Source organism: Oncorhynchus masou, chromosome 29 (assembly GCF_036934945.1).
Source record: "Oncorhynchus masou masou isolate Uvic2021 chromosome 29, UVic_Omas_1.1, whole genome shotgun sequence".
In the NCBI taxonomy this organism is placed as follows: Eukaryota; Metazoa; Chordata; class Actinopteri; order Salmoniformes; family Salmonidae; genus Oncorhynchus; species Oncorhynchus masou.
The window spans coordinates 23,124,219-23,148,137 of NC_088240.1; the positions used below are offsets into that span (position 1 = coordinate 23,124,219).

Sequence of the window (23,919 nt, forward strand, 5' to 3'; positions counted from 1 at the left end):
CATTTTCTCTGCTTCTGTGCTGGAGGTTATTGCTGGAGGTGTCTCCCTGTTGCAACTTGTAATTAATCTGATTGATTTATGATTGACTTTATCTGCGACTGCTCTTCTATTTTGTTCACCTGGAAATGGCTATTCCAGGGTATAATTAACTAATGTTACTTTGAAACTAACTCAATTCTGCACTTTTTACTATTTGGTGAATTTGGAGAAGACTAATGTTCTGAATGGACAACAGTAGTATCGAAAAGTGGAACAAAAAGGACATTGTCTGAAATTGGAGTGGATGCATTTGTTGAGAAAAGATGCATGAGTGGGAAACCCATTTGAGGTGTCAAAAATGGTGAAGTATGAGCTTGGAAAAGTGGGGTCTGTCGAGCAACCAGTAATGGTCTTATTTTGATTAATTGTATTTCTGAAGAAGAGAGGAAGATTGCAGTGGGCTTCAAAATAATCTAGACAACAGTAGTTTTCTGTTTTGAACTGGAGTAGAGCACCCATCAAAGGAGTCATCTCAGGGGTGATGACAGATGTTCAGGTTGAATACCTGAAGAGAATTCCTGGTGTGGCGGTGCCGGGTGTCTGACCCGCTCGGTGAATGAAGAAATGACACTTTTAAAAACTGTGCAGCACTAGCTCTGGCTGCTGCAGAAAACTTTTGGGACTCAAGGATTCTACATCTGAAGACATGCAAAGGGTACTGGCCCGGAAGACCCGCCCTACATATTTTTACAGAAAAGTAGTTTGATTTAGCTTATTTTATTTATCGATTTTTGGGGTCGTTTTTTGGTAATTTATTTCGTTTTTGGGGAATCCTGTTTCCATCCTGCATAGTAGGTGGCGGGATGCACATTAAATTGTGTGATCGCCAATATACCATCGATGAAGAAGATTTAACCTACGTTCGTTGTGACGTATTAACGTACGGACGTTGGTTGAAGCGGAAATGACCTGAAGCTAAGCATTTGACAGCATCAAAATATTGAAATCCTTTCGTTTTCAAATCGTACAATATAAGAACACATATCAGATATTCAGTTACACAGATTACGTTAACGATTGGGTACTTAAATTGCGTCGATCAAGATGGAGGTAAGTTTGGTCCAACGACAAACAAGTGATTGTAGCACTTAATCGCCATTGTAATAAACTATATGCGATACTACTGCTTACTGAGCTGCTAACAATACTTTTTAGTTCTCATACATCTTGCCAAAATTACTGGTGTAGTTAGCTAGCTATCAAGGTACTGTAACGTTACCCATGGACAACTAGCTAGTTGTTTCCTTATCCAGAAGTATACACATGCTTCCATATCACCAGGGAAAGAAATCTAGCTAACGTTAGATGAGTTTAGTTACGTGATACATACTCGTCGCTTCTTTTAGTATTTGCCTAAGCTGCAAAGGTGAGATTGGATTGGTGTGTGTGTGTGTGTGTGTGTGGGTGGGGCATTGTTCGAGAGCAGTGTCAAATCCGTGATGCATTGTAGTTAAATTATAGCTGACTGACTGACTGATCTAGAAAATAATAATGAGTAGCTAGTAATGTATGATCAAATGTGATAGATCATTCAGTTAGTTGGCAGTTGTATGGTGTGTATGTGTCATACCTGTATCCTGTTTTATGTCATATTTTTCTCTCTACAACAGCAGGACACCAGCCCAGAGTCTGTGACCTCACCTCCTCCAGGTGCTGCCGCTAAGTCAAAGGTGCAGCACATAATGCTTTCTATGTCTTACTTTCTATGTGTTACCTCTTTGTCTTACTATTACCTCTTTGTCTGACTGGTACCTCTTTGTCTGACTGGTACCTCTTTGTCTGACTGGTACCTCTTTGTCTGACTGGTACCTCTTTGTCTGACTGGTACCTCTTTGTCTTACTATTACCTCTTTGTCTGACTGGTACCTCTTTGTCTTACTGGTACCTCTTTGAAGTTGGACACATTGTCCAAAGATGACCTCATCAAGTTTGCCAAGAAGCAGATGGCTGCCATACAGAAGATGAAGTCCAAATGTGCAGGTACATGATGCATCTGTCATACATTGTTTAAATCAAATCACATTTTATTGGTCTCACAGACATATTTAGCAGGTGTAGCAAAATGCTTGTGTTCCTCGCTCCAACAGTTTTTTTACCTTTATTTTATTTTACTAGGCAAGTCAGTTAAGAACAAATTCTTATTTTCAATGACGGCCTAGGAACAGTGGGTTAACTGCCTGTTCAGGGGCAGAACGACAGATTTGTACCTTGTCAGCTCGGGGATTCAAACTTGCAACCTTCCGGTTACTAGTCCAACGCTCTAACCACTAGGCTACACTGCCGCCCCAGTGCAGTAGAATCTTAACAATTCACAACTATACACAAATCTAAAAGTAAAAGAATGGAATAAAGAAATATATAAATATTAGGACGAGCAATGTCGGAGTGGCATTGACTAAAATACAGTAGAATAGAGTACAGTATATACAGTTTTTAAAATTTTATTTCACCTTTATTTAACTAGAGCAAAGAGCGACATCATTGATATATACAGAGAAAAGAGTCGGCTCAAGAATTGAACCCTGTGGCACCCCCATAGAGACTGCCAGACGTCCGGACAACATGCCCTCCGATTTGACACACTGAACTCTGTCTGCAAAGTCATTGGTGAACCAGGCGAGGCAGTCATTAGAAAAACCAAGGCTATTGAGTCTGCCGATAAGAATGTGGTGATTGACAGAGTCGAAAGCCTTGGCCAGGTCGATGAAGACGGCTGCACAGTACTGTCTTTTATCGATGGCGGTTATATGTTTTGAGCATGGCTGAGATGCACCCAATCTCAGAATTGTTGGTGGCCTTCCTAAGCCAGGATTCAGACACTGCAAGGACATCAGGGCTGGCGGAGTGTGCTAAAGCAGTGAGGAAAACAAGCTTATGGACGAGGCTTCTGATGTTGACATGCATGAAACCAAGGTTTTTTGGATCACAGAAGTCAACAAATGAGGGTGCCTGGGGACATGCAGGGCCTGGGTTTACCTCCATATCACCCGATGAACAGAGGAGGAGTAGGATGAGGGTACGGCTAAAGGCTATCAAAGCTGGTCGCCTCGAGCGTTGGGGACAAAGAATAAAAGGAGTAGATTTCTGGGCGTGGTAGAATAGAGTCAGGGAGGGCATAATGTGCAGACAGGAGTATGGTGGGGTCGGAAGTTTACATACACCTGAGCCAAATACATTTAAACTCAGTTTTTCACAATTCCCGATATTTAATCCTAGTAAAAATTGCCTGGCTTAGGTCAGTTAGGATCACCACTTCATTTTAAGAATGTGAAATGTCAGAATAATAGTAGATAATGATTTATTTTAGATTTTATTTCTTTCATCACATTCCCAGTGGGTCAGAAGTTTGCATACACTCAATTAGTATTTGGTAGCATTGCCTTTTAAATGGTTTAACTTGGGTCAAATGTTTTGGGTAGCCTTCTACAAGCTTTCCACAATAAGTTGGGTGAATTGTGGCCCATTCCTCCTAACAGACCTAGTGTAACTGAGTCAGGTTTGTAGCCTCCTTGCTCACACACACTTTTTCAGTTCTGCCCACAAATGTTCTATAGGACTGAGGTCAGGGCTTTGTGATGGCCACTCCAATACCTTGACTTTGTTGTCCTTAAGCAATTTTGCCACAACTTTGGAAGTATGCTTGGGGGTCATTGTCCATTTATATCCACCTAATTTTCCTTTTTTATGACGCCATCTATTTTGTGAAGTGCACCAGTCTCCCCTGCAGCAAAGCACCCCCACAACATTATGCTGCCACCCCGGTGCTTCACAGTTGGGATGATGTTCTTCAGCCTGCAAGCCTCCCCCTTTTTCCTCCAAATATAACAATGGTCATTATGGCCAAATGGTTATTTTTGTTTCATCCGACCAGAAGACATTTCTTCAAAAAGTACGATCTTTGTCCCCATATGCAGTAGAATGGATTTTTTTTTTATGGCGGTTTTGGAGCGGTGGCTCTTCCTTGCTGAGCAGCCTTTCAGGTTATGTCAATGTAGGACTCGTTTTACTGTGGATGTAGATACTTTTGTACCTGTTTTCTCCAGCATCTTCAGAAGGTCCTTTGCTGCTGTTTTGGGATTGATTTGCACTTTTTGCACCAAAGCACGTTCATCTCTAGGAGACAGAATGCGTCTCCTTCCTGAGCGGTATGACGGCTGCGTGGTCCCATGGTGTTTATACTTGCAGGCTATTGTTTGTACAGATGAACATGGTACCTTCAGGTGTTTGGAAATTGCTCCCAAGAATGAACCAGACTTGTGGAGGTCTACAATTTGTTTTCTGAGGTCTTGGCTGATTTCTTTTGATTTCCCATGATGTCAAGCAAAGAGGCACTGAGTTTGAAGGTCGGCCTTGAAATACATCCACAGGTACACCTCCACTTGACTCAAATTATGTCAATTAGCCTATCAGAAGCTTGTAAAGCCATGACACAGTTTTCTAGAATTTTCCAAGCTGTTTAAAGGCACAGTCAACTTAGTGTATGTAAACTTCTGACCCACTAGATTTGTGATACAGTGAATTATAAGTGAAGTAATCTGTCTGTAAACAATTGTTGGAAAAATAACTTGTGTCATGCACAAAGTAGATGTGCTAACCGACTTGCCAAAACTATAGTTTGTTAACAAGAAATTTGTGGAGTGGTTGAAAAACAAGTTTTAATGACTCCAACCTAAGTGTATGTAAACTTCCAATTTCAACTGTACGTATAAGATGAGTAAAGCAGTATGTACACATTATTAAAGTGATTACTGTTCCATTATTAAAATGGCCGGTGATTCCATATCTATGTACAGCACCAGGTTGTTTAAAAAAAAAGATATTTTATACATTGTAGAATACTAGTGAAGACATCGAAACTATGAAATAACACATGGAATCATGTAGTAACCAAAAAGGTGTTAAATGAATCAAAATATGTTTTATATTTGAGATCCTTCAAAGTAGCCACCCTTTGCCTTGAGGACAGCTTTGCCCACTCTGTGACAAGTTGGGGTGGTATGCAGAAGAGAGCCATATTTGGTCCCAAAAAAAACCATGTCCATATTATGGCAAGGATAGCTCAAATAAGCAAAGAGAAACAACAGTCCATCATTACTTTAAGACAAAGGTCAGTCAATACTGAAAATGTCAAGGACTTTGAAAATCCATCAAGCGCTATGATGAAACTGGCGCTCATGAGGACCACCACAGGAAAGGAAGACCCAGAGTTACCTCTGCTGCAGAGGATAAGTTCATTAGAGTTAACTGCACCACAGATTGCAGCCCAAATAAATGCTTCACAGAGTTCAAGTAACAGACACATCTAAACATCAACTGTTCAGTGGAGACTGCATGTGAATCAGGCCTTACTGGTTGAATTGCTGCAAAGAAACCACTACTAAAGGACACCAATAAGAAGAGACTTGCTTTGGCCAAGAAACATGAGCATTGGACATTAGACAGGTGGAAATCTGTCCTTTGTTCTTACGAGTCCAAATGTGAGATTTTTGGTTCTAACCGCCATGTCTTTGTGAGATGCGGAGTAGGTAAACGAATGATCTCCGCATGTGTGATTCCCACCGTGAAACATGGTGGAGGAGGTGTGATGGTGTGGGGCGCTTTGCTGGTGACACTATCTGATTTATTTAGAATTCAAGGCACACTTAACCAGCATGGCTACGACAGCATTCTGCAGCGATACACCATCCCATCTGATTTGGGCTTAGTGAGACTATCATTTGTTTTTCAACAGGACAGTGACCCAACACACCTCCAGGCTGTGTAAGGGCTATTTGACCAAGAAAGAGAGTGACGGAGTGCTGCATCAGATGACTTGGCCTCCACAATCACACAACCTACTTTTGACTGGCGGCAGGGTAGCCTAGTGGTTAGAGCGTTGGGCTAGTAACCGGAAGGTTACTAGCCCAAACCCCGAGCTGACAAGCTGACAAACCCCCGAGCTGACAAGGTACAAATCTGTCGTTCTGCCCCTGAACAGGCAGTTAACCCACTGTTCCCAGGCCGTCATTGAAAATAAGAAGTTGTTCTTAACTGACTTGCCTGGTTAAATAAAGGTAAAATAAAAAAATAACATATTTGTATTACAAGTGAACAGCTAAAGAGGTGTTTCGGAATTAAGCTTATTCACTTTTTTTTACTGAAGATTACAAATGGGCCAAGTTGACGATAGGATGCACATAAAAGGCTGGCTGCCTGGCAAAAAAAACATATCTATATAATTAAAATACTGTTTGTCTATATTTTATAAATGTATTTTATAAATGTGTTAAAAAAGCTATTGTGCTTGCGTTTTAATGAGCAACATGAATATCAAACAATGATTTGGAAATACCTACTTGGGCTAGATGAATACTGGTATGAAATCTGAATATAGCTACATTGTTTAGCTAGTTAGCTAGGCTAATATTTTAGCTAACATGCCACTAGGATATTGAGCAAGATGGTCAGCTAGCCACCAACAGCATTGACCCCGACCCTAGCTAACAAACCTTGTCTGCGAAACGTTTGCAATTTTGGAGTCGGGGCCTAAAATTGAGATGGTTTGGGATGAGATGGACCGCAGAGTGAAGGAAAAGCAGCCAACAAGTGCTCAGCATATGTGGGAACTCCTTCAAGACTGTTGGAAAAGCATTCCAGGTGAAGCTGGTTGAGAGAATGCCAAGTGTGTGCAAAGCTGTCATCAAGGCAAAGGATGGCTACTTTGAATACATTCTTATTTGTTTAACACTTTTTGTTTGTTACTACATGATTCCATATGTGTTATTTCATAGTTTGGATGTCTTTATTCTGCAATGTAGAAAGTAATAAAAATAAAGAAAAACCCTTGAATGAGTAGGTGTGTCCAAACTTTTGACTGGTACTGTATCTAGGGCAGCAGCCTCTGGGGTGCAGGGTTGAGTAACCGGGTGGTAGCCGGCTAGTGATGGCTATTTAACAGTCTGATAGCTTTTAGATAGGTTTTTCAGTCTCTCTGTCCGAGATTTGATGCAGCTATACTGACTTCGCCTTCTGGATGATAGTGGGGTGAACGGGCTGTGGTTCGTGTGGTTGATGTCCTTGATGATCTTTTTGACCTTCCTGTGACATCGGGTGCTGTAGGTGTCCTGGAGGGCAGGCAGTGTGCCCCCGGTGATGCGTTGGGCAGACCGTACCACCCTCTGGAGAGCCCTGCGGTTGCGGGCGTGGAAGTTGCAGTACCTGGCGGTGATACAGCCTGACCGGATGCTCTCAATTGTGCATCTGTGAAAGTTTCTGAGGGTCTTAGGTGCCAAGCCGAATTTCTTCAGCCTCCTGAGGTTGAAGAGGCGTTGCTGAGCCTTCTTCACCACACTGTCTGTGTGGGTGGACCATTTCAGATCGTCAGTGACGTGTACGACCAGGAACTTGAAGCTGCCCACCTTCTCCACTGCCGTCCCTTTGATGTGCTCCTTCCTCTGCTGTTTCCTGAAGTCCACTTTGTTTTGTTGAGGGAGAGTTTATTTTCCTGGCAAGACTCTGCCAGTGCCCTCACCTCCTCCCTGTAGGCTGTCTCCTCATTGTTGGTAATCAGGCCTACTACTGTTGTGTCGTCTGTAAACTTGATGATTGAGTTGGTGTGCTTGTCCACGCAGTTGTGGGTGAACAGAGAGTACAGGAGGGGGCTGAGCACACACCGTTGTGGGGCCCCTGTGTTGAGGATCAGTGAAGTGGAGGTATTGTTTCCTACCTTCACCACCTGGGGGTGGCCCGTCAGGAAGTCCAGGACCCAATTGCACAGGGTGGGGTTCAGACCCAGTGCCCGGTGTTGAATGCTGAGCTATAGTCAATGAACAGCATTCTGACGTAGGTATTCCTCAGATGGGATAGGGCAGTACGATGGCGATTGCATCGCCTGTGGATCTATTGGGGCGGTAAGCAAATGAAAGTGGATATTGGGTGTCAGGTAAGGTGGAGGTGATATGATCCTTAACTAGCCTCTCAAAGCACTTCAAATCAAAGTTTATTTGTCACGTGTGCCGAAGTGAAATGCTTACTTACAGACTCTAACCAATAGTGCATAAAAGGTATTAGATGAACAATGGGTAGGTAAAGAAATAAAACAACAGTAAAAAGACAGGCTATATACAGTAGCGAGGCTATAAAAGTAGCGAAGTTACATAAACACCGGTTTTTCAGACTGATTGAGGTAGTATGTACATGTAGATATGGTTGAAGTGACTATGCATATATGATAAACAGAGAGTAGCAGTAGCGTAAAAAGAGGGGTGGGGGGGTGATGACAGAAGTGAGTGTTACGGGGCGATAGTAATTTAGTTCAGTAACCTTTTGCTAGCTTGGGTACAGGAACAGTGGTGGACATCCTGAAACAAGTGGGGACAGTTGTAAAAACACTTCCGCCAGCTGGTCTGCACATGCTCTGAGGACGTGGCTAGGGATGCCGTCTGGGCTTGTGCATGCTTACATTTCTTACTCACATCGGCCACGGAGAACGAGAGCCCACAGTCCTTGGGGGCATGCCGCGTCGGTGGCACTGTTGTCAACAAAACAGCCGAAGAAGGTGTTTAGCTTGTCTGGCAGCAATTTATTTTTATTTTACCTTTATTTAACCAGGCAAGTCAGTTAAGAACAAATTCTTATTTTCAATGACGGCCTGGGAACAGTGGGTTAACTGCCTGTTCAGGGGCAGAACGACAGATTTGTACCTTGTCAGCTCGGGGGTTTGAACTCGCAACCTTCCGGTTACTAGTCCAACGCTCTAACCACTAGGTTACACTGCCGTTGGTGTCCGCGATGCAGCTGGATTTCCCTTTGTAGTCCGTGATTGTAGACCCTGCAACATATGTCTCGTGTCTGAGCCATTGAATTGCGACTCCACTTTCTGTCTGTACTGACGTTTTGCCTGTTTGATTGCCTTATGGAGGGAATAAATACATTGTTAGCATTCAACCATTTTCCCAGTCACCTTACCATGGGTAAATGCTGGTGTTTGCACTTTCAGTTTTGTTCGAATGCTGACATCTATTCACGGTTTACCATTCAATGTTGTGATCGTTGATAATATTAATACTGTAGCTGGTTTCCTTTTTTAATAATTGTTGTCCTTTCTGTTTCTCCATATTTTTTTTCAGTTTTGGAAAAGGAGGTTGATACTCTCAAGTCTCAGCCAAAAGGCAATTCAGGTGACTCCATCATACAGGTTTGTGGTCTTAAAATCTTAAATGAGAAAATGTATAATCTCATGCTGCTGAAGTGCAAAGGTGTTCTGTTCATTTCTATTTTATTCATGAGTGTTTGTCAGTAATGTGTTTTTCATTCTGTTCTACTAGGAACTGACCGAGAGGATGAGTGCCTTGCTGCTGGAAAAGGCTGAGACCCAGCAGAGTGTGGTGTTGCTGCGGAAGGAGAATGAGAAGGTCAAGCACCGGGAACAGGTGAACTATAGTAGACCATGTCATCTGTCTGTGTAGGCCAGACCAGTAGTCACCTACCCTGGCCCTTGATAACTACAGGGTGTTTAGCCTTTGTTTTCTGTTGAATATGACCAGGATGCAGTAGGGAAACTGGCCACCCTGCTGGGAGAGTTGGACCAGGCCAAGGAAGACCACCAGAAAAAAATTGCAGCCTTGGAGAAGAGCTTAGACTCATCCCAAGCCAAACACAAAGAAGAAGTTGAATTCTTCCAGAGGCTTCTGAGGAAGAAAGAAGAGAATGACAGAGAGAAAGAGAGTGAAATAGAGAAAGAAAAGCAGAGAGAAAGGGAACACACAAACCAGAGTGTAGAAGCCGTTAGCTGCAGCCTGGAGTCACAGATCCTGAGTCTGCAGACAGAGCTCGCTGCAGCCTTGGAGCAAAGCGCCCAGGTGGCTTCAACGCTGCAAGAAGACCACCAGAGGGCGCTGACAGAGGTTAGTTCAAAATTTGTGCATAAAAAATGTCACAAAAGAAAAACCATTACACTGTTGTAAGCTGATAGTTGATGAAGACCACCTGCTTTAAATGTTGCAATAAAGTGTGTGTGTTTGTTTATTTTCCTTTCCTTTCAGGCCCAGCAGGAAGTAGAGAACCTGAGAGAGGAGTTGGCTCAACATAGTGTGCAACATGAAAAGGAGCTGAGAGCTCTGGAAGAGGACTTTGAGATGGAGAAAGAGAGACTGCTACTCCTCCAAGAGGAGCTCAGTGAGCAGCTGGCTCTCAAAGACAGGTGGGGCCTAGTGCTACACATTGGTGATGGACGAGCTAAGTCATACAATATACAGTACAATGCTTTGATTAGATAGAAAAAGTGCTTTATTAATCCAATCTTCTACCTCTTGTTATGACAGCTTCCTGCAGGATGTGCAGGAAGAAGAGGGGGAGCCTAGCGGCCACAGCTCGGGGATAGCCAGGATGTTGGAGCTGTCTGGTTTAAGTCTGATTGATGCCAGTGATGGAGAGACAGAGAGCGGACAGCTACGATCCGCCCAGCAATTCCAGAATACCATGCTGCAAGACGAGCTGACCTTCCTGGGCAATGTGAAGACTGAACTGGAGGCGGAGCTTGAGAGGGTGAGGGAGGAGTTTCATACAGAGAAGGAGGAACTACAGTTTAAAATCGAAGAGTTGCTGATGACCCGGGAGGTTGCGACCCCTAACCGTGATCTTCTGAGCCTGGAAACCCCTAACCGTGACCTTCAGGAGGCTCAAGCTTTCACTCAGCTCCAGCAGAGCGGCCCACAGAGAGATTCAGTGGACGGACTACCTGCCAGTCCTGCTAGCCGCTCCAGCCCCAGACAGAGCCTGTCCAGCCCTGTCCCTGGTGCAGCCCACCAGAGCCTGACCCTGCAAGAACAGCAGGGTCAGGCTCAGGAGCTGAGGTCCCAGTGTGAGTCCCTAGACAGGAGCCAGGCGGTGGCTGAGTACGAACACACCAGAGACATCCTGAGAGGCCTGGAGACTGAGCTTGGTCAGAGGACCGGGGACTTCACCAGACAGTATGAAGCTATGAAGGAACAGGCGGCTTCTGCAGTCCAGGAGCTACAGGAGAGCGTCAGAAGGCTTACTGAGGAGCGAGATGGTCTGGTGGAGAGGGTGAAAGGGTTCGATGAAGACAGAGACAGCCTGTTGGAAAAGGTCCAGGGCCTGGAGAAGAGGCTGGAGAGCGTCCTAAAGCAGACACAGGCAGCCGAGGGGCTGAAGGAGCAGCTGCAGACGTCTATGGAGGAGAAGACTGCGTTAGCCCTCAAGCTAAAGGACTCAGTAGAGGCACAGACAGTGTTAGCCTCTGAGCTAAAGGCATCTCTTGAGGTGCAGACAGTGTTAGCTGTAGAGCTAAGGGCTTCAGTGGAGGATCTGAGCAAGCAGAACGGGGAGATCCTCTGTCAGCTACAGATGAAGGAGAGTGCTGTTCAGGAGTTAGAGGAAACAGTCAATGTGGTGAGCACAGAGAGAGACAGAACACTGTCAGCACTGCAGGACAGAGAGATGGAGGTGATGAGGCTGTGGGAGGAAAGAGAGAGGGAGGTGGAGGCGAGTCAAGGCCAAAGAGAGGAGGTGGCTGAGCTGCAGGCTCGTATAGAGGAGTTAGAGAAGGAGAGGAGCCTGCTGAAGAGTAATCTAGAGGTGGTGCAGAGGGAGAGGTCTAAGACTGTGCAGGGGAGCCCAGGGGAGGAGGTGGAGGAGCTGCAGGCTCGTATAGAGGAGCTGGAGAAGGAGAGGAGCCTGCTGAAGAGTAATCTAGAGGTGGTGCAGAGGGAGAGGTCTAAGACTGTGCAGGGGAGCCCAGGGGAGGAGCTGGAGGAGCTGCAGGCTCGTATAGAGGAGCTGGAGAAGGAGAGGAGCCTGCTGAAGAGTAATCTGGGGGAGGTGGTAGGAGATACTGAAGCTCTACAGAAAGACCTAAGTGAGATGAAACTGGCCAATGAGAAGATGAGAACAGAGAACCAAGTACTACTGACACAGGTCAGCCAGGCTACAGAGACACTGGCAGACAGAGAGAGGGAGGAAAAGGAGGGAAGAGAGACTGCGAGAGAGGAGGAAGAACAGGCGGAGAAGGAGAGGAGAGAGCTACAACAGCAGCTAACAGAGAAGGACACAGTGATATCTCAGCTGAGAAGTGAGATGGCTGGCTTACTGGTAAGTACTTCTTCTGGCTTCTTCAAAACATCTACACTCCATCTAAAGGACATAAAGGGATTGCTTTTTTCCTAAGCCATGGTTTGTCAAAGTGACTGCTGTGGTATTTTTCATTAGTTCTACAGATTGACTTTTCCCTCCCTCCCTCCCTCTCTCCCTCTCTCTTTCCCCCCCACCAGTCTTCAGCCCCGTCTCCTGTCTCAGAGGAGAACACAGCCAATGAGTTCACTGAGAAAATCGGTATGTTCCTAATTACTACTGTCCAATGTAGAACAGAACAGGGAACTCTGTGTAATAATACTATGACAGATGAGCAATTCAAAACATGTAATTATTGTTTGTTTTGAGATGATCTTCCTAGATGTTTATTAAGCTCATTTAAGAATGACAGATACAAAGTGCCAATCATTGAGGGATGCTGATTCCTCCAATGATCTGTGTGTGATGTCTCATCCCTCCATCTCAGCCCTGCTGGAGAAGGAAAGCAAAGAGAAGGATGAGAGGATGAATAAGATCAAGGCGGTGGCTGTGAAAGCCAGGAAGGAGCTGGACACCAGCAGGAAAGAGGCTGTGTCTCTGAAGGAGGAAGTGGAGGTGTTGAAGGCTGAGAGAGAGAGAGTGACCAGCTCAATGAAAGACATCATCCATGGAGCAGAGGGATACAAGGTACTACTCACCCCTGACCCCTAGCCCAGACCCCTCACTACATCCCTACCTTATACAGAATGAACAACACAGAATAGTGAATTGCTCATTTAGCCGGTGGTACAAATCTGTTTTATTACAAAAAGCACTTGAAGAGATGATGAGGAAAATATCAGTGGCTTTTCCCCCAATGCTCTAGCTTTCTGGCCATAGCTGCTAAGTGTGTCTGTTCAGCAGAGAGCTTTCTGTTTGTGTTTCAGTTAGTATAATGCACAACAGCCACATTAAATGGGATCACACGGTTGTCTTTATGAATTGGCTCTGCAAGCCATTAGAGATCAAATCACTCTGCTGTGTTTAATGGGAGTTTTGTTCTAGACCTGAATGGATGACCGGAAATAACTTCTGGACATCAGAACAGCGATTACTCACCACGGACTGGAAGAAACCTTTTCCTTTAACGAGTCCAACGAGAAGGATCTCCTGCTTTCACTGGATCGGGCCCAGGTCCCTGCCTTTTGCGTGAAGAAAAGACGTAGGAAAAGGGGCCGCAGATTGGGCAGCCTTCTGAGAATCCTCTTGGCGAGCGAGTTAACTCCCACTGGCAGGCGTTCTTCTTGCTAACTTGCAATCATTGGAAAATAAAATTGATGACCTACAATTAAGATTATCCTACCAACGGGACAAAAACGGTAACATCTTGTGTTTCACCGAGACGTGGCTGAACAATGATACGGGCAATATAGAGCTAGCGGGATTTTCATGCACCGGCAGAACAGAGACGCTACCTCTGGTAAGATGAGTTATTTGTCAATAACAGCTGGTGCGCGATGTCTAATACTAAAGAAGTCTCGAGTTATTGCTCACCTGAGGTAGAGTACCTTATGATAAGCTGTAGACCACACTATCTACCAAGAGAGTTTTTATCTTTATTATTCGTAGCCGTCTATTCACTACCACGAAGCTGGCACTAAGACCGCTCTCAACCAACTCTATAAGGCCATAAGCAAAGAAGAAAATGCTCACTCAGAAGTGGCTCTCTTAGTGGCCGGGGACTTTAATGCAGCAAACTTAAATCGGTTTTACCAAATTTTTACCAGCATGTCACATATGCAACCAGAGAAGAAAAAATCCTAGACCACCTTTACTCCACACACAGTGATACATACAAAGCTCTCCCCCGCCCTCCATTTGGCAAATCTGACCATAATTATATCCTCCTGATTCCTGCTTACAAGCAAAAACTATAGCAGAAAGTACCAGCAACTTGCTCAATACGGAAGTGGGTCAGCTGACGAGGATGCTACACTACAGGACTGTTTTGCTAGCACAGACTGGAATATGTTCCGGGATTCATCCAATGGCATTGAGGAGTATACCACCTCAGTCATTCGCTTTATCAATAAGTCCATTGACGACGTCGTCCTCACAGTGACTGTACATACATATCCCAACCAGAAGCCACTATGCCCTCAGATGAACCATCAAACAAGCAAAGTGTCAAGATTGAATCCTACTACACCGGCTCTGACGCTCTTCGGATGTGGCAGGGCTTGAAAACTATTACGGACTACAAAGGGAAACCCAGACTCGAGCTGCCCTGTGACACGAGCCGACCAGATGAGCTAAATGCCTTTTTTATGCTCGCTTCGAGGCAAGCAACACTGAAGCATGCACGAGAGCACCAGCTGTCCTGGATGGCTGTGTGATAACGCTCTCAGTAGCCAATGTGAACAAAAACTTTAAACAGGTCAACATTCACAAAGCCGCTGGGCCAGACGGCTTACCAGGACAGGTACTCAAAGCATGCGCTGACCAACTATCAAGTGTCTTCACTGACATCTTCAACCTCTCCCTGACCGAGTCTGTAATGCTTACATGTTTCAAGCAGACCACCATAGTCCTTGTGGCCAAGGAAGCGAAGGTAACCTCCCTAAATGATTACCTCCCCGTGGCACTCACGTCGGTATCCATGAAGTATTTTGAAAGGCTGGTCATTTCTCACATCAACAGCATCCTCCCGGATTCCTTCGACCCACTCCAATTCGCATAGCACCCCAACAGATCCACAGATGACGCAATCTCAATCGCACTCCCCCCTGCCCTTTCTCACCTGGACAAAAGGAACACCTACGTGAGAATGCTGTTCATTGACTACAGCTCAGCGTTCAACATCATAGTGCCCACAAAGCTTATCACTAAGTTAAGGACTCCAAGACTAAATACCTCCCTCTGCAACTGGATCCTGGACTTCCTGATGGGCCACCGCCCACGTGGTAAGTGTAGGCAACAACACGTCTGTCACGCTGATCCTTAACACTGGGGCCCCTCAGGGGTGTGTACTTAGTCCTGTACTCCCTGTTCACCCACGACTGTGTGGCCAAACATGACTCCAACACCATCATTAAGTTTGCTGACAACACAACAGTGATAGGCCTGATCACTGACAACGATGAGACGGCCTATAGGAGGAGGTCAGAGAACTGGCAGTGTGGTGCCAGGACAACAACCTCTCCCTCAATGTGAGCAAGGCAAAGGAGCTGATCGTGGACTACAGGAAAAGGCGGGTCGAACAGGCCCCTATTAACATCGACAGGGCTGTAGTTGAGCGGGTCGAGAGTTTCAAGTTCCTTGGTGTCCACATCACCAATGAACTATTATGGTCCAAACATACCAAAACAGTCGAAGAGGGAACAACAACACCTTTTCCCCCTCAGGAGACCGAAGAGATTTGGCATGGGTCCGCAGATCCTCAAAAGGTTCTACAGCTGCACCATTGAGAGCATCCTGACCAGTTGCATCACCACCTAGTATGGCAACTGCTCGGCATCTGACCGTAAGGTGCTACAGAGGGTAGTGCGAACAGCCCAGTACATCACTGGGGCCTAACTTCCTGCCATCCAGGACCTATATACTAGGCGGTGTCAAGGAAAGCCCATAAAATTGTCAGAGACTCCAGGCATCCAAGTTATAGACTGGTGTCTCTGCTACCGCACGGCAAGCGGTACCGGAGCGCCAAGTCTAGGAACAAAAGGCTTCTCAACAGTTTCTACCCTCAAGCCATTAGACTGTTGAACAATTAATAAAGTCGCCACCGGATAATTTGCATTGACGACCCCCCCCCCCTTTGTACTCTGCTGTTACTCACTGTTTATTATCTATGCATAGTCACTTCACCCCCACCTCCATGTACACATTACCTCAACTAGCCTGTACCCCCGCACACTGACTCAGTACCAGTGCCCCCTGTATATAGCATTGCTATTCTTATTGTGTTACTTTTTATTATTACTTTTTACTTTAGTCTACCTGGTAAACAGTTTCTTAACTCTTCTTGAACTGCACTGTTGGTTAAGGGCTTGTAAGTAAGCATTTGACGGTAAAGTCTGCTCTTATTGTGTTCGGCGCATGTGAAGTTTGAATACCCTGTCGCTGTAGAACGGGCAGCTTGACATATGCGCTGGTGTTAATCTGCATTATAAACCGGGTGGTTCGAGCCCTGAATGCTGATTTGGCTGCATGCCGTGGTATATCAGACCCGATATATATAGAGAGAACATGTATTTTTAATGTTCTAATTATGTTGTTAACCAGTTTATAATAGCAATAATGCTCCTCGGGGGTTTGTGGTATATGGCGAATATACCACGGCTAAGGGCTGTATCTAGGCACTCCGTGTTGTGTCGTGCATAAAACATACCACACCACCTCGTGCCTTATTGCTTAATTAAGCTGCACAACGCCTATTCAATAGTGAATGTGTTTAATACTAAGTGTGTGTGTTACAGAACTTGCAGCTGGACTACGACAGGCAGACAGAGCAGCTGGATAAGGAGAGAGAGACGGTGGAGGGAGCTGAGAAACAGATCTCCGAGCTGACCAAACGACTAAACAACGCAGTACAACAGGTAACACAGACACACACACTACAGTCTCACACACAAACCATGCTCAGAAGTCATCCAGCGTGCTCAACCAAACTGACAATTTCCCCCTCGGTCCAAATACAAACCGTCCATTACTTCATTTTCATTCCTCCTCTTCTTATGATTGTATTTTTCTCTTCCTAATTGTCAGTTTCTTGTGAAGTAACGGAGTGTGTGTAAATGAACCAGTGGCTGGTTCCATCTGCTGTTGTGGCGTTGTCAGTCTACTGAGACAGATGCTGGTCTTGGCTGTGTGAGCCAAGATGCTCCCCTGGGACAATACAGACAGAGAAACTCATAACAGTGTCTGAGACTTCCCTGGATGTCTTTATGTTGGATATGTTTACCTGGTGTGATGTTATTGTTGAAGTGTTCTGTATCCCTGGCTGGCTGATTTATATGGCCAAGGGGACTGGTGTTTGCCAAGAACTCATGAGTGAAGTTTGATTATGTGTGTGTTCTGTGTCCAGCATGAACAGCTGTGGTCGGAGAGGGAGGACCTGATGACCGAATTGGAGACTCTGAGGAATACGGTGAGACAGATGGAAGGACAGACAGCAGAACTCCACAGACAGACAGACACCCTGAACAAAGACCTGCAGGCTGAGCGACTACTGAAGGAACAGAAGACAAAGGTGTGTGTGTGTGTGTGTGTGTGTGTGAGAACTATTTCTGTTCAATGCACTGATTGTAAGTCGCTTTGGATAAGAGCGTCTGCTAAATTACCTAAATGTGTGTACACGTTTTACTATTCTTCTGAGTACCAGAAGTCCTCACAAGAATTGTAAAGTAACAAAAATTCAGAGAAGTGAGGACATTTTTTCCAGTCATCGCTTCTAAAAAGGCTATTTTAGACTTAAGGGGTATGTTTAAGGTTAGGGAAAATAGGATTTGGAATTTGGAATCAGTTGTTGGTCACCCAAAAATATAACCGTGTTTTGTGTCTCCAGGAGATGTCGTCGTTGCAGAAGGAGGTGGAGGAGTTGACAGTTCAGCTCCGGAGACAGAAGCAGCAGTCTCAGCAGACAACACAGGAGCTGGAGCAGCTACGCAAGGTACACAATACCACACAAACACATGGCAAGGTACACAATACCCCGCACACAATACCCCGCACACACATGGCAAGGTACACAATACCACGCACACACATGGCAAGGTACACAATACCACACACACACACGCACACACATGGCAAGGTACACAATACCACACACACACACGCACACACATGGCAAGGTACACAATACCACACACACACATGGCAAGGTACACCATACCCCGCACACACATGGCAAGGTACACCATACCCCGCACACACATGGCAAGGTACACCATACCCCGCACACACATGGCAAGGTACACCATACCCCGCACACACATGGCAAGGTACACCATACCACGCACACACATGGCAAGGTACACAATACCACGCACACACATGGCAAGGTACACAATACCACGCACACACATGGCAAGGTACACAATACCACACACACACGCACACACATGGCAAGGTACACCATACCCCGCACACACATGGCAAGGTACACCATACCCTGCACACACATGGCAAGGTACACCATACCCCGCACACACATGGCAAGGTACACATACCCCGCACACACACGCACACACATGGCAAGGCCACTTAAACAAAGAGGTGGTAAAGCTCTTACTTATAACCTTCACTGGGAGCTGTGTGTGGTGATGTGGTGATGTGGTGATGTGTGTCGTGATGTGGTGATGTGTGTCGTGATGTGGTGATGTGTGTGGTGATGTGATGTGTGTCGTGACGCCGTGTGTCGTGACGCCGTGTGTCGTGACGCCGTGTGTCGTGACGCCGTGTGTCGTGACGCCGTGTGTCGTGACGCCGTGTGTCACGACGCCGTGTGTCACGACGCCGTGTGTCGCGACGCCGTGTGTCGCGATGATGTGTCGCGTTGTGATGTGTGCCGCGATGTGTGCCGTGATGTTGTGATGTGTGTCGCGATGTGATGATGTGTGTCGTTGTGTTGTGATGGGTGTCGCGATGTGATGATGTGTGTCGTTGTGTTGTGATGTGTACCGTGATGTGTGTTGTGTTGCCTCTAGTCCGAAAAAACAACACTCAGAATCTAGCAGGATGTCAAAGTAACATTTTACCCTCAAGCACTGGAAGATGCTTTCGCATTACTCATACTAAGATATGTGTAGAAATGGGATTGTGTGTTTATACGTTACGATGCAGACAGTGTGTATCTTTATTTCACCTTTATTTAACCAGGTAGGCTTGTTGAGAGCACCTTTATTTAACCAGGTAGGCTTGTTGAGAACACCTTTATTTAACCAGGTAGGCTTGTTGAGAACACCTTTATTTAACCAGGTAGGCTTGTTGAGAACACCTTTATTTAACCAGGTAGGCTAGTTGAGAACACCTTTATTTAACCAGGTAGGCTAGTTGAGAACACCTTTATTTAACCAGGTAGGCTTGTTGAGAACACCTTTATTTAACCAGGTAGGCTAGTTGAGAAGTTCTTGTTTGCAACTGTGACCTGGCCAAGATAAAGCATAGCAGTTCAACATATACAACAACGCAGAGTTACACATGGAATAAACAAACATACAGTCAATAATACAGTAGAACAAAAGATAACAAAAAGTCTATACACAGTGAGTGCAAATGAGGAATGTTAAGGCAATAAATAGGCCATGGTGGCGTAGTAATTACAATATAGCAATTAAACACTGGAATGGTAGATCGGCAGAAGATGAATGTGCAGGTAGAGATACTGGGGTGCAAAGGAGCAAAATAAATAAATAAATACCAGTATGGGGATGAGGTAGGTAGATAGATGGGCTGTTTACAGATGGGCTATGTACAGGTGCAGTGATCTGTAAGCTGCTCTGACAGCTGGTGCTTAAAGCTAGTGAGGGCGATTTTATTTTATTTATTTATTTTTTATTTTTTTTTGCAATTCGTTCCAGTCATGGGCAGCAGAGAACTGGAAGGAAAGACGACCAAAGGAGGAATTGGCTTTGGGGGTGACCAGTGAGATATACCTCATCTATATTGATCTGTGGTGAATGTGTGTGTGTGTGTTATTCTTCCAGGAGGCCCAGCAGAGCTCGTTGTTGGACATGGAGATGGCAGACTATGAACGCCTGGTCAAAGAACTCAACACCAAACTGTCAGAGAAGGACGTGTGTGTGGAGGAGCTGAAAACACAGATACACACACACACACAGAAAGAAGACATACTCAACCAGGAGATCGGTACCCACAAACACTGATCCCTACCATTTGCCCCACTGACATACTTACTTTCCTAACGAAAGCACTAAATCTTTTTTTACATTTTGTACCTTTTTATTTAACTAGGCAACTCAGTTGAGAACAAATTATTATTTACAATGACAGCCAAACCCTCCCCTAACCCAGACGACGCAGGGCCAATTGTGCGCCACTCTATGGGAATCCCGATCATGGTCGGTTGTAATACAGCCTGGGATTGAACCCGGGTTTGTAGTGACGCCTCTAGCACTGCGATGCAGTGCCTTAGACCGCTGCGCCACTCAAGGAACCCCTAACAAACTAAGTTTACTGCAAATCAAAAGTGTATACGTCTCTATAATATGTTTCATTCATTATAACAATGGCCTTTCTACTGTTATCCATTCTTCTAACCTGTTTCTGTGTGTTCTCCCAGAGGTTCTGAAGTCCCAGCTGGACCAGGGGGAGGATAAGAGCTCCAAGATGAAACAGCTGCTGGTGAAAACCAAGAAAGACCTGGCTGATGCCAAGAGACAGGTCAGACCCAAGGGACCTGGTTACCTGGAGTACAGAGAGGGTCCCAGTGGACCTCTTCCTACGTCACTACTTTAGTCAAATGAGTGTTTACAGTGTTCTGTAATATATTGGAGTTGGGGTTTCCTTGAATGTGTAGTGGCTGTGAAGGTAAGTAGTGTATTAAGTGTGTGTGTGTGCAGGAAGCCATTCAGATGATGACGCTGGCCTCTATGAAGGGAGAGCTGGAGGCACATCAACAGCAACTAGAGAACAACAAGGTAAGATGGCAGACGCTGAACCCATTCAGACAGACTTAATGTGTTGTGAAATCTGTTGTGAATGTGTTGTAATGTTTTTAATTTTTCCTGGACCCCAGGAAGAGTAGCTAGGCTATCTAATGGGGATCTATAATAAATACAAATAGACATCTGAGCCTGCAACAAGACTGTGCTTTCAATGAAACACCCTCTGTCTGAAAGGGGTAATGGACGAGTACATACTGTGTCACAATGTTATCTGTCCCTAAGTGTTGTATCAGTTATCAGTGGCTCTTGTGTTCTTGTATAGATCCAGTGCTGTGACCTGACTGCGGAGCGCCACAGACTGCAGGAGCAGCTGAGGACTCTGACTGAACAACAGCAGAGAACAAGCAGCTCCCTTCAACAGAGACTGACCACACTACAGCAGGAGGCTAACACTGCCAGGGTAGGTACACTCACAATCATCATCCAGTTCTCTCCTCCCTCTCTCATTTTATTTTCTCTCTCTGCCTTCCCTTTACATCTCGTCTCCGTTCCTCTACCCTAAACCCCATCTCTCTCTCTCATTCTCCCTCATCTTCTCTCTCCTCTCCCAACTTCTCTCTCCTTCGCACTCCCTCTCCTTTCCTCTCTCCCTCTTCCAACCTCTGTCTGAACCAATGTCTCTCTCTTTCTCTCTCTCTCCATCCCCTCTCTCAGCTCAGGCAGTAGAAATATCGCTATGGATTTCTCATCAGTTAAGTGTTAGTGTGCAGCTTTGCTAAATGGTTGGAACCAAACATTTTATTATGGGGGTGTCCCCCTGGGGTCCAGTGGGTGATGATGAATGGTACGGTCTGGCTCCACGTTAGAGGAAGTGCTGCTGGGTTTCCTACCTCAGGGACGTACACACTAACACTGTACTATTCATTACAATACTGATACATTGGCACACAATACACCATCATGTTAATGTACTGCTGGTCTGCAGAAACACAACTACATGCAGTTCAGGGTGAAAATAGAGATGTAATATGAAAACCGCTACCATCTAATATGTGCTTCTAAAATGTGTGCTTACAAACAGTTTGTTTGGCTTTTAATTAAGTAAAACATTAATTAATGTGTGATGTGAATGTTATTTCAAAGGCTGAGCTGTCATCTGTCACTGCTGAGTTTGACAGCTATAAGGTCAGAGTTCACAACGTCCTCAAACAACAGAAGAACAAAACCTCAGCACAGAGCGATGTAGACGCCACTAAACAGGAGAGGTATATCTACAGATACTGTGTGTGTGTGTGTGGTGTGTGTCATATGATGATAATCTGTGTGGTGTGTGTCATATGATGATAATGAGTGTGTGACAGAGAGCAGATGGAGTACTTGGTGGACCAGTATAAAGCCAAGCTGCAGGACAGTCAGCAGAGTCTGGCGGTGAGCACTGCAGAACTACAACAGCTCCAGATGGAACATGACACACTGCTGGAACGACACAACAAGATACTGCAGGAGACCGTTGCTAAAGAGGCCGAGCTCAGAGAGAGGTACAGGTTTATGTGCGCCTGAATACTTGTATTACCTCTCAGAGCTAATAGATTTTCTCAGTCTGTTAACATTCAAGTCCACAGTAACAGCCTTAATCTGTTTGCCCCTCTCTCCTTTTATTTCATCCTCTCTCCTCTCTTCCCCCCCCCCAGATTCATGTCTCTCCAGGCTGAGATTATGTCACTGCGAACAGAGCATGCTCAGACGGTGGGTCAGCTGACCTCGCAGGCCGTGGCCCAGCGCTCAGGGTTCAGGGAGCAGATCCGCCACCTTCAGGATGAACACAGAACTACAGTAGAGACCCTGCAGAACCAGATGACCCGGCTGGAGAACCAACTGTTTACACTGCAGAAACAGACCAGTAAGACGGGAGGGAGAGGAGAGTAGAGAGGGAGAACAGGATTGGGTTGATAGACGGAAAGAGGAGAGTGGGGTTTTGGAAAGGAGAGGAGAGGGGGTGAGTGTTGGGTTAAAGAGGGAGAGTGGGAGATGGATAGAGGCCAGGGGAAAGGTAGAGCAGGGGTGGTGAGTAGGGCTGTGGCAGTCATGCAGAAGACTGCCGGGCTCAAGGTAGTTGACCGTTAATTAACATAAACACGTTTGGCCTCTCCAGACCTCCACACATACAAGCTGCTCAGGTGCACCTTTGGAACAAATCCATTTAATATACACCATCACAGTTAAGCCAGTATTTATTTTAGTCAGGTCTAAAGAAACATGATATGAAGAAAATGTATTTCAAAACAACAGAATATGAGTTGGTCTACTGTGTTATCTGGCTATGCTCCATGCTATAGGATTGTACATTAAGCTGATAAGATAGTCTTATAAGTCCCGTGTCATTATTTTATAGTAAGAATATAATTGAACATAGCTGAATAAAAATAGGAAGGATGTTTGTCCCATTCCAGAGCGAGTTCACATAATGAAGGCTATGTTGAACATAAAAGTGATCATTTGAAAGGTTCTATAGACTACGCTAGATTTACAGTTATTTGGCAACTTTAGTCATTAATGATACAAACCTTAGAATGTCTTAGAAATCCAAACATATGGGCTGCATAGTGCGACTATATGCTATTGATAGTTTGAGAAAGTAGCAAAGAAAACTTCCGACTGTTCTTTTCGTCAGACTGCGCAGCTGTTCTCTCAAGTGATTTTTACCCATCAGAATATTGTCTTTACTAATATGTCAAATGAGTTTTGATTTAGAATGGCCCTTATCAAATGGTCAGGAGCAGGGGCAGAGGAAGATGTCATCTGTATGCACTGGAATAGAGAATGAAGGCAGCACGCTTTCCCACCCTCTGGTTTTCAATGATGCCTGGTTGGCTACTTCGGTTTTATAGCAGTTCATGTGCTTAATATGAACAGCTGAGAAGTAAATACAACGACACTTCACTTCACACATCAACCTCCGTTTGAGGGGTAGGAAGATGCTCTCACTGCTATTCCACACAAACTCTGTATGCAATGGGCTCTCCAGCCTTGTTCCTGCAGCTACCCAGGGCTTACTTTGGGAAACCAAGTGAAATCTGTTCAGGAACATCGATAGTAACATGTTTTCGCAACTAAACACACTTCACTAAACTGTTGACAGCCCCTCTGCATGTTGCAGAAAGGAATAAAGGAGATGAGGAGATGGGATATTCATTATAGCTAAAGA

General features: G+C 45.2%; 1 protein-coding gene across 2 annotated transcripts in view; it reads left to right on the forward strand.

Annotated features, from left to right (window-relative positions):
* The first annotated feature begins 903 nt into the window (after window positions 1-903).
* LOC135519204 (GRIP and coiled-coil domain-containing protein 2-like) overlaps window positions 904-23,919 on the forward strand; it is a 34,677-nt gene continuing 11,661 nt past the window's right edge. Inside the window, exons 1-20 of one of the 2 annotated variants that reach the window (XM_064944297.1) lie at window positions 904-1,089; window positions 1,650-1,709; window positions 1,935-2,019; window positions 9,147-9,214; window positions 9,345-9,449; window positions 9,564-9,923; window positions 10,062-10,219; window positions 10,341-12,129; window positions 12,309-12,369; window positions 12,596-12,795; window positions 16,563-16,682; window positions 17,171-17,335; window positions 17,651-17,755; window positions 19,794-19,956; window positions 20,390-20,490; window positions 20,670-20,747; window positions 21,037-21,174; window positions 21,858-21,979; window positions 22,076-22,252; window positions 22,406-22,614. In XM_064944297.1, the coding sequence (XP_064800369.1) occupies window positions 1,084-1,089; window positions 1,650-1,709; window positions 1,935-2,019; window positions 9,147-9,214; window positions 9,345-9,449; window positions 9,564-9,923; window positions 10,062-10,219; window positions 10,341-12,129; window positions 12,309-12,369; window positions 12,596-12,795; window positions 16,563-16,682; window positions 17,171-17,335; window positions 17,651-17,755; window positions 19,794-19,956; window positions 20,390-20,490; window positions 20,670-20,747; window positions 21,037-21,174; window positions 21,858-21,979; window positions 22,076-22,252; window positions 22,406-22,614 (4,270 nt within the window). In that variant the 5' untranslated portion in view covers window positions 904-1,083. Of the gene's footprint in view, window positions 1,090-1,649; window positions 1,710-1,934; window positions 2,020-9,146; window positions 9,215-9,344; window positions 9,450-9,563; window positions 9,924-10,061; window positions 10,220-10,340; window positions 12,130-12,308; window positions 12,370-12,595; window positions 12,796-16,562; window positions 16,683-17,170; window positions 17,336-17,650; window positions 17,756-19,793; window positions 19,957-20,389; window positions 20,491-20,669; window positions 20,748-21,036; window positions 21,175-21,857; window positions 21,980-22,075; window positions 22,253-22,405; window positions 22,615-23,919 lie in introns of those variants that run through there. The other variant, XM_064944298.1, reaches the window with a different exon arrangement.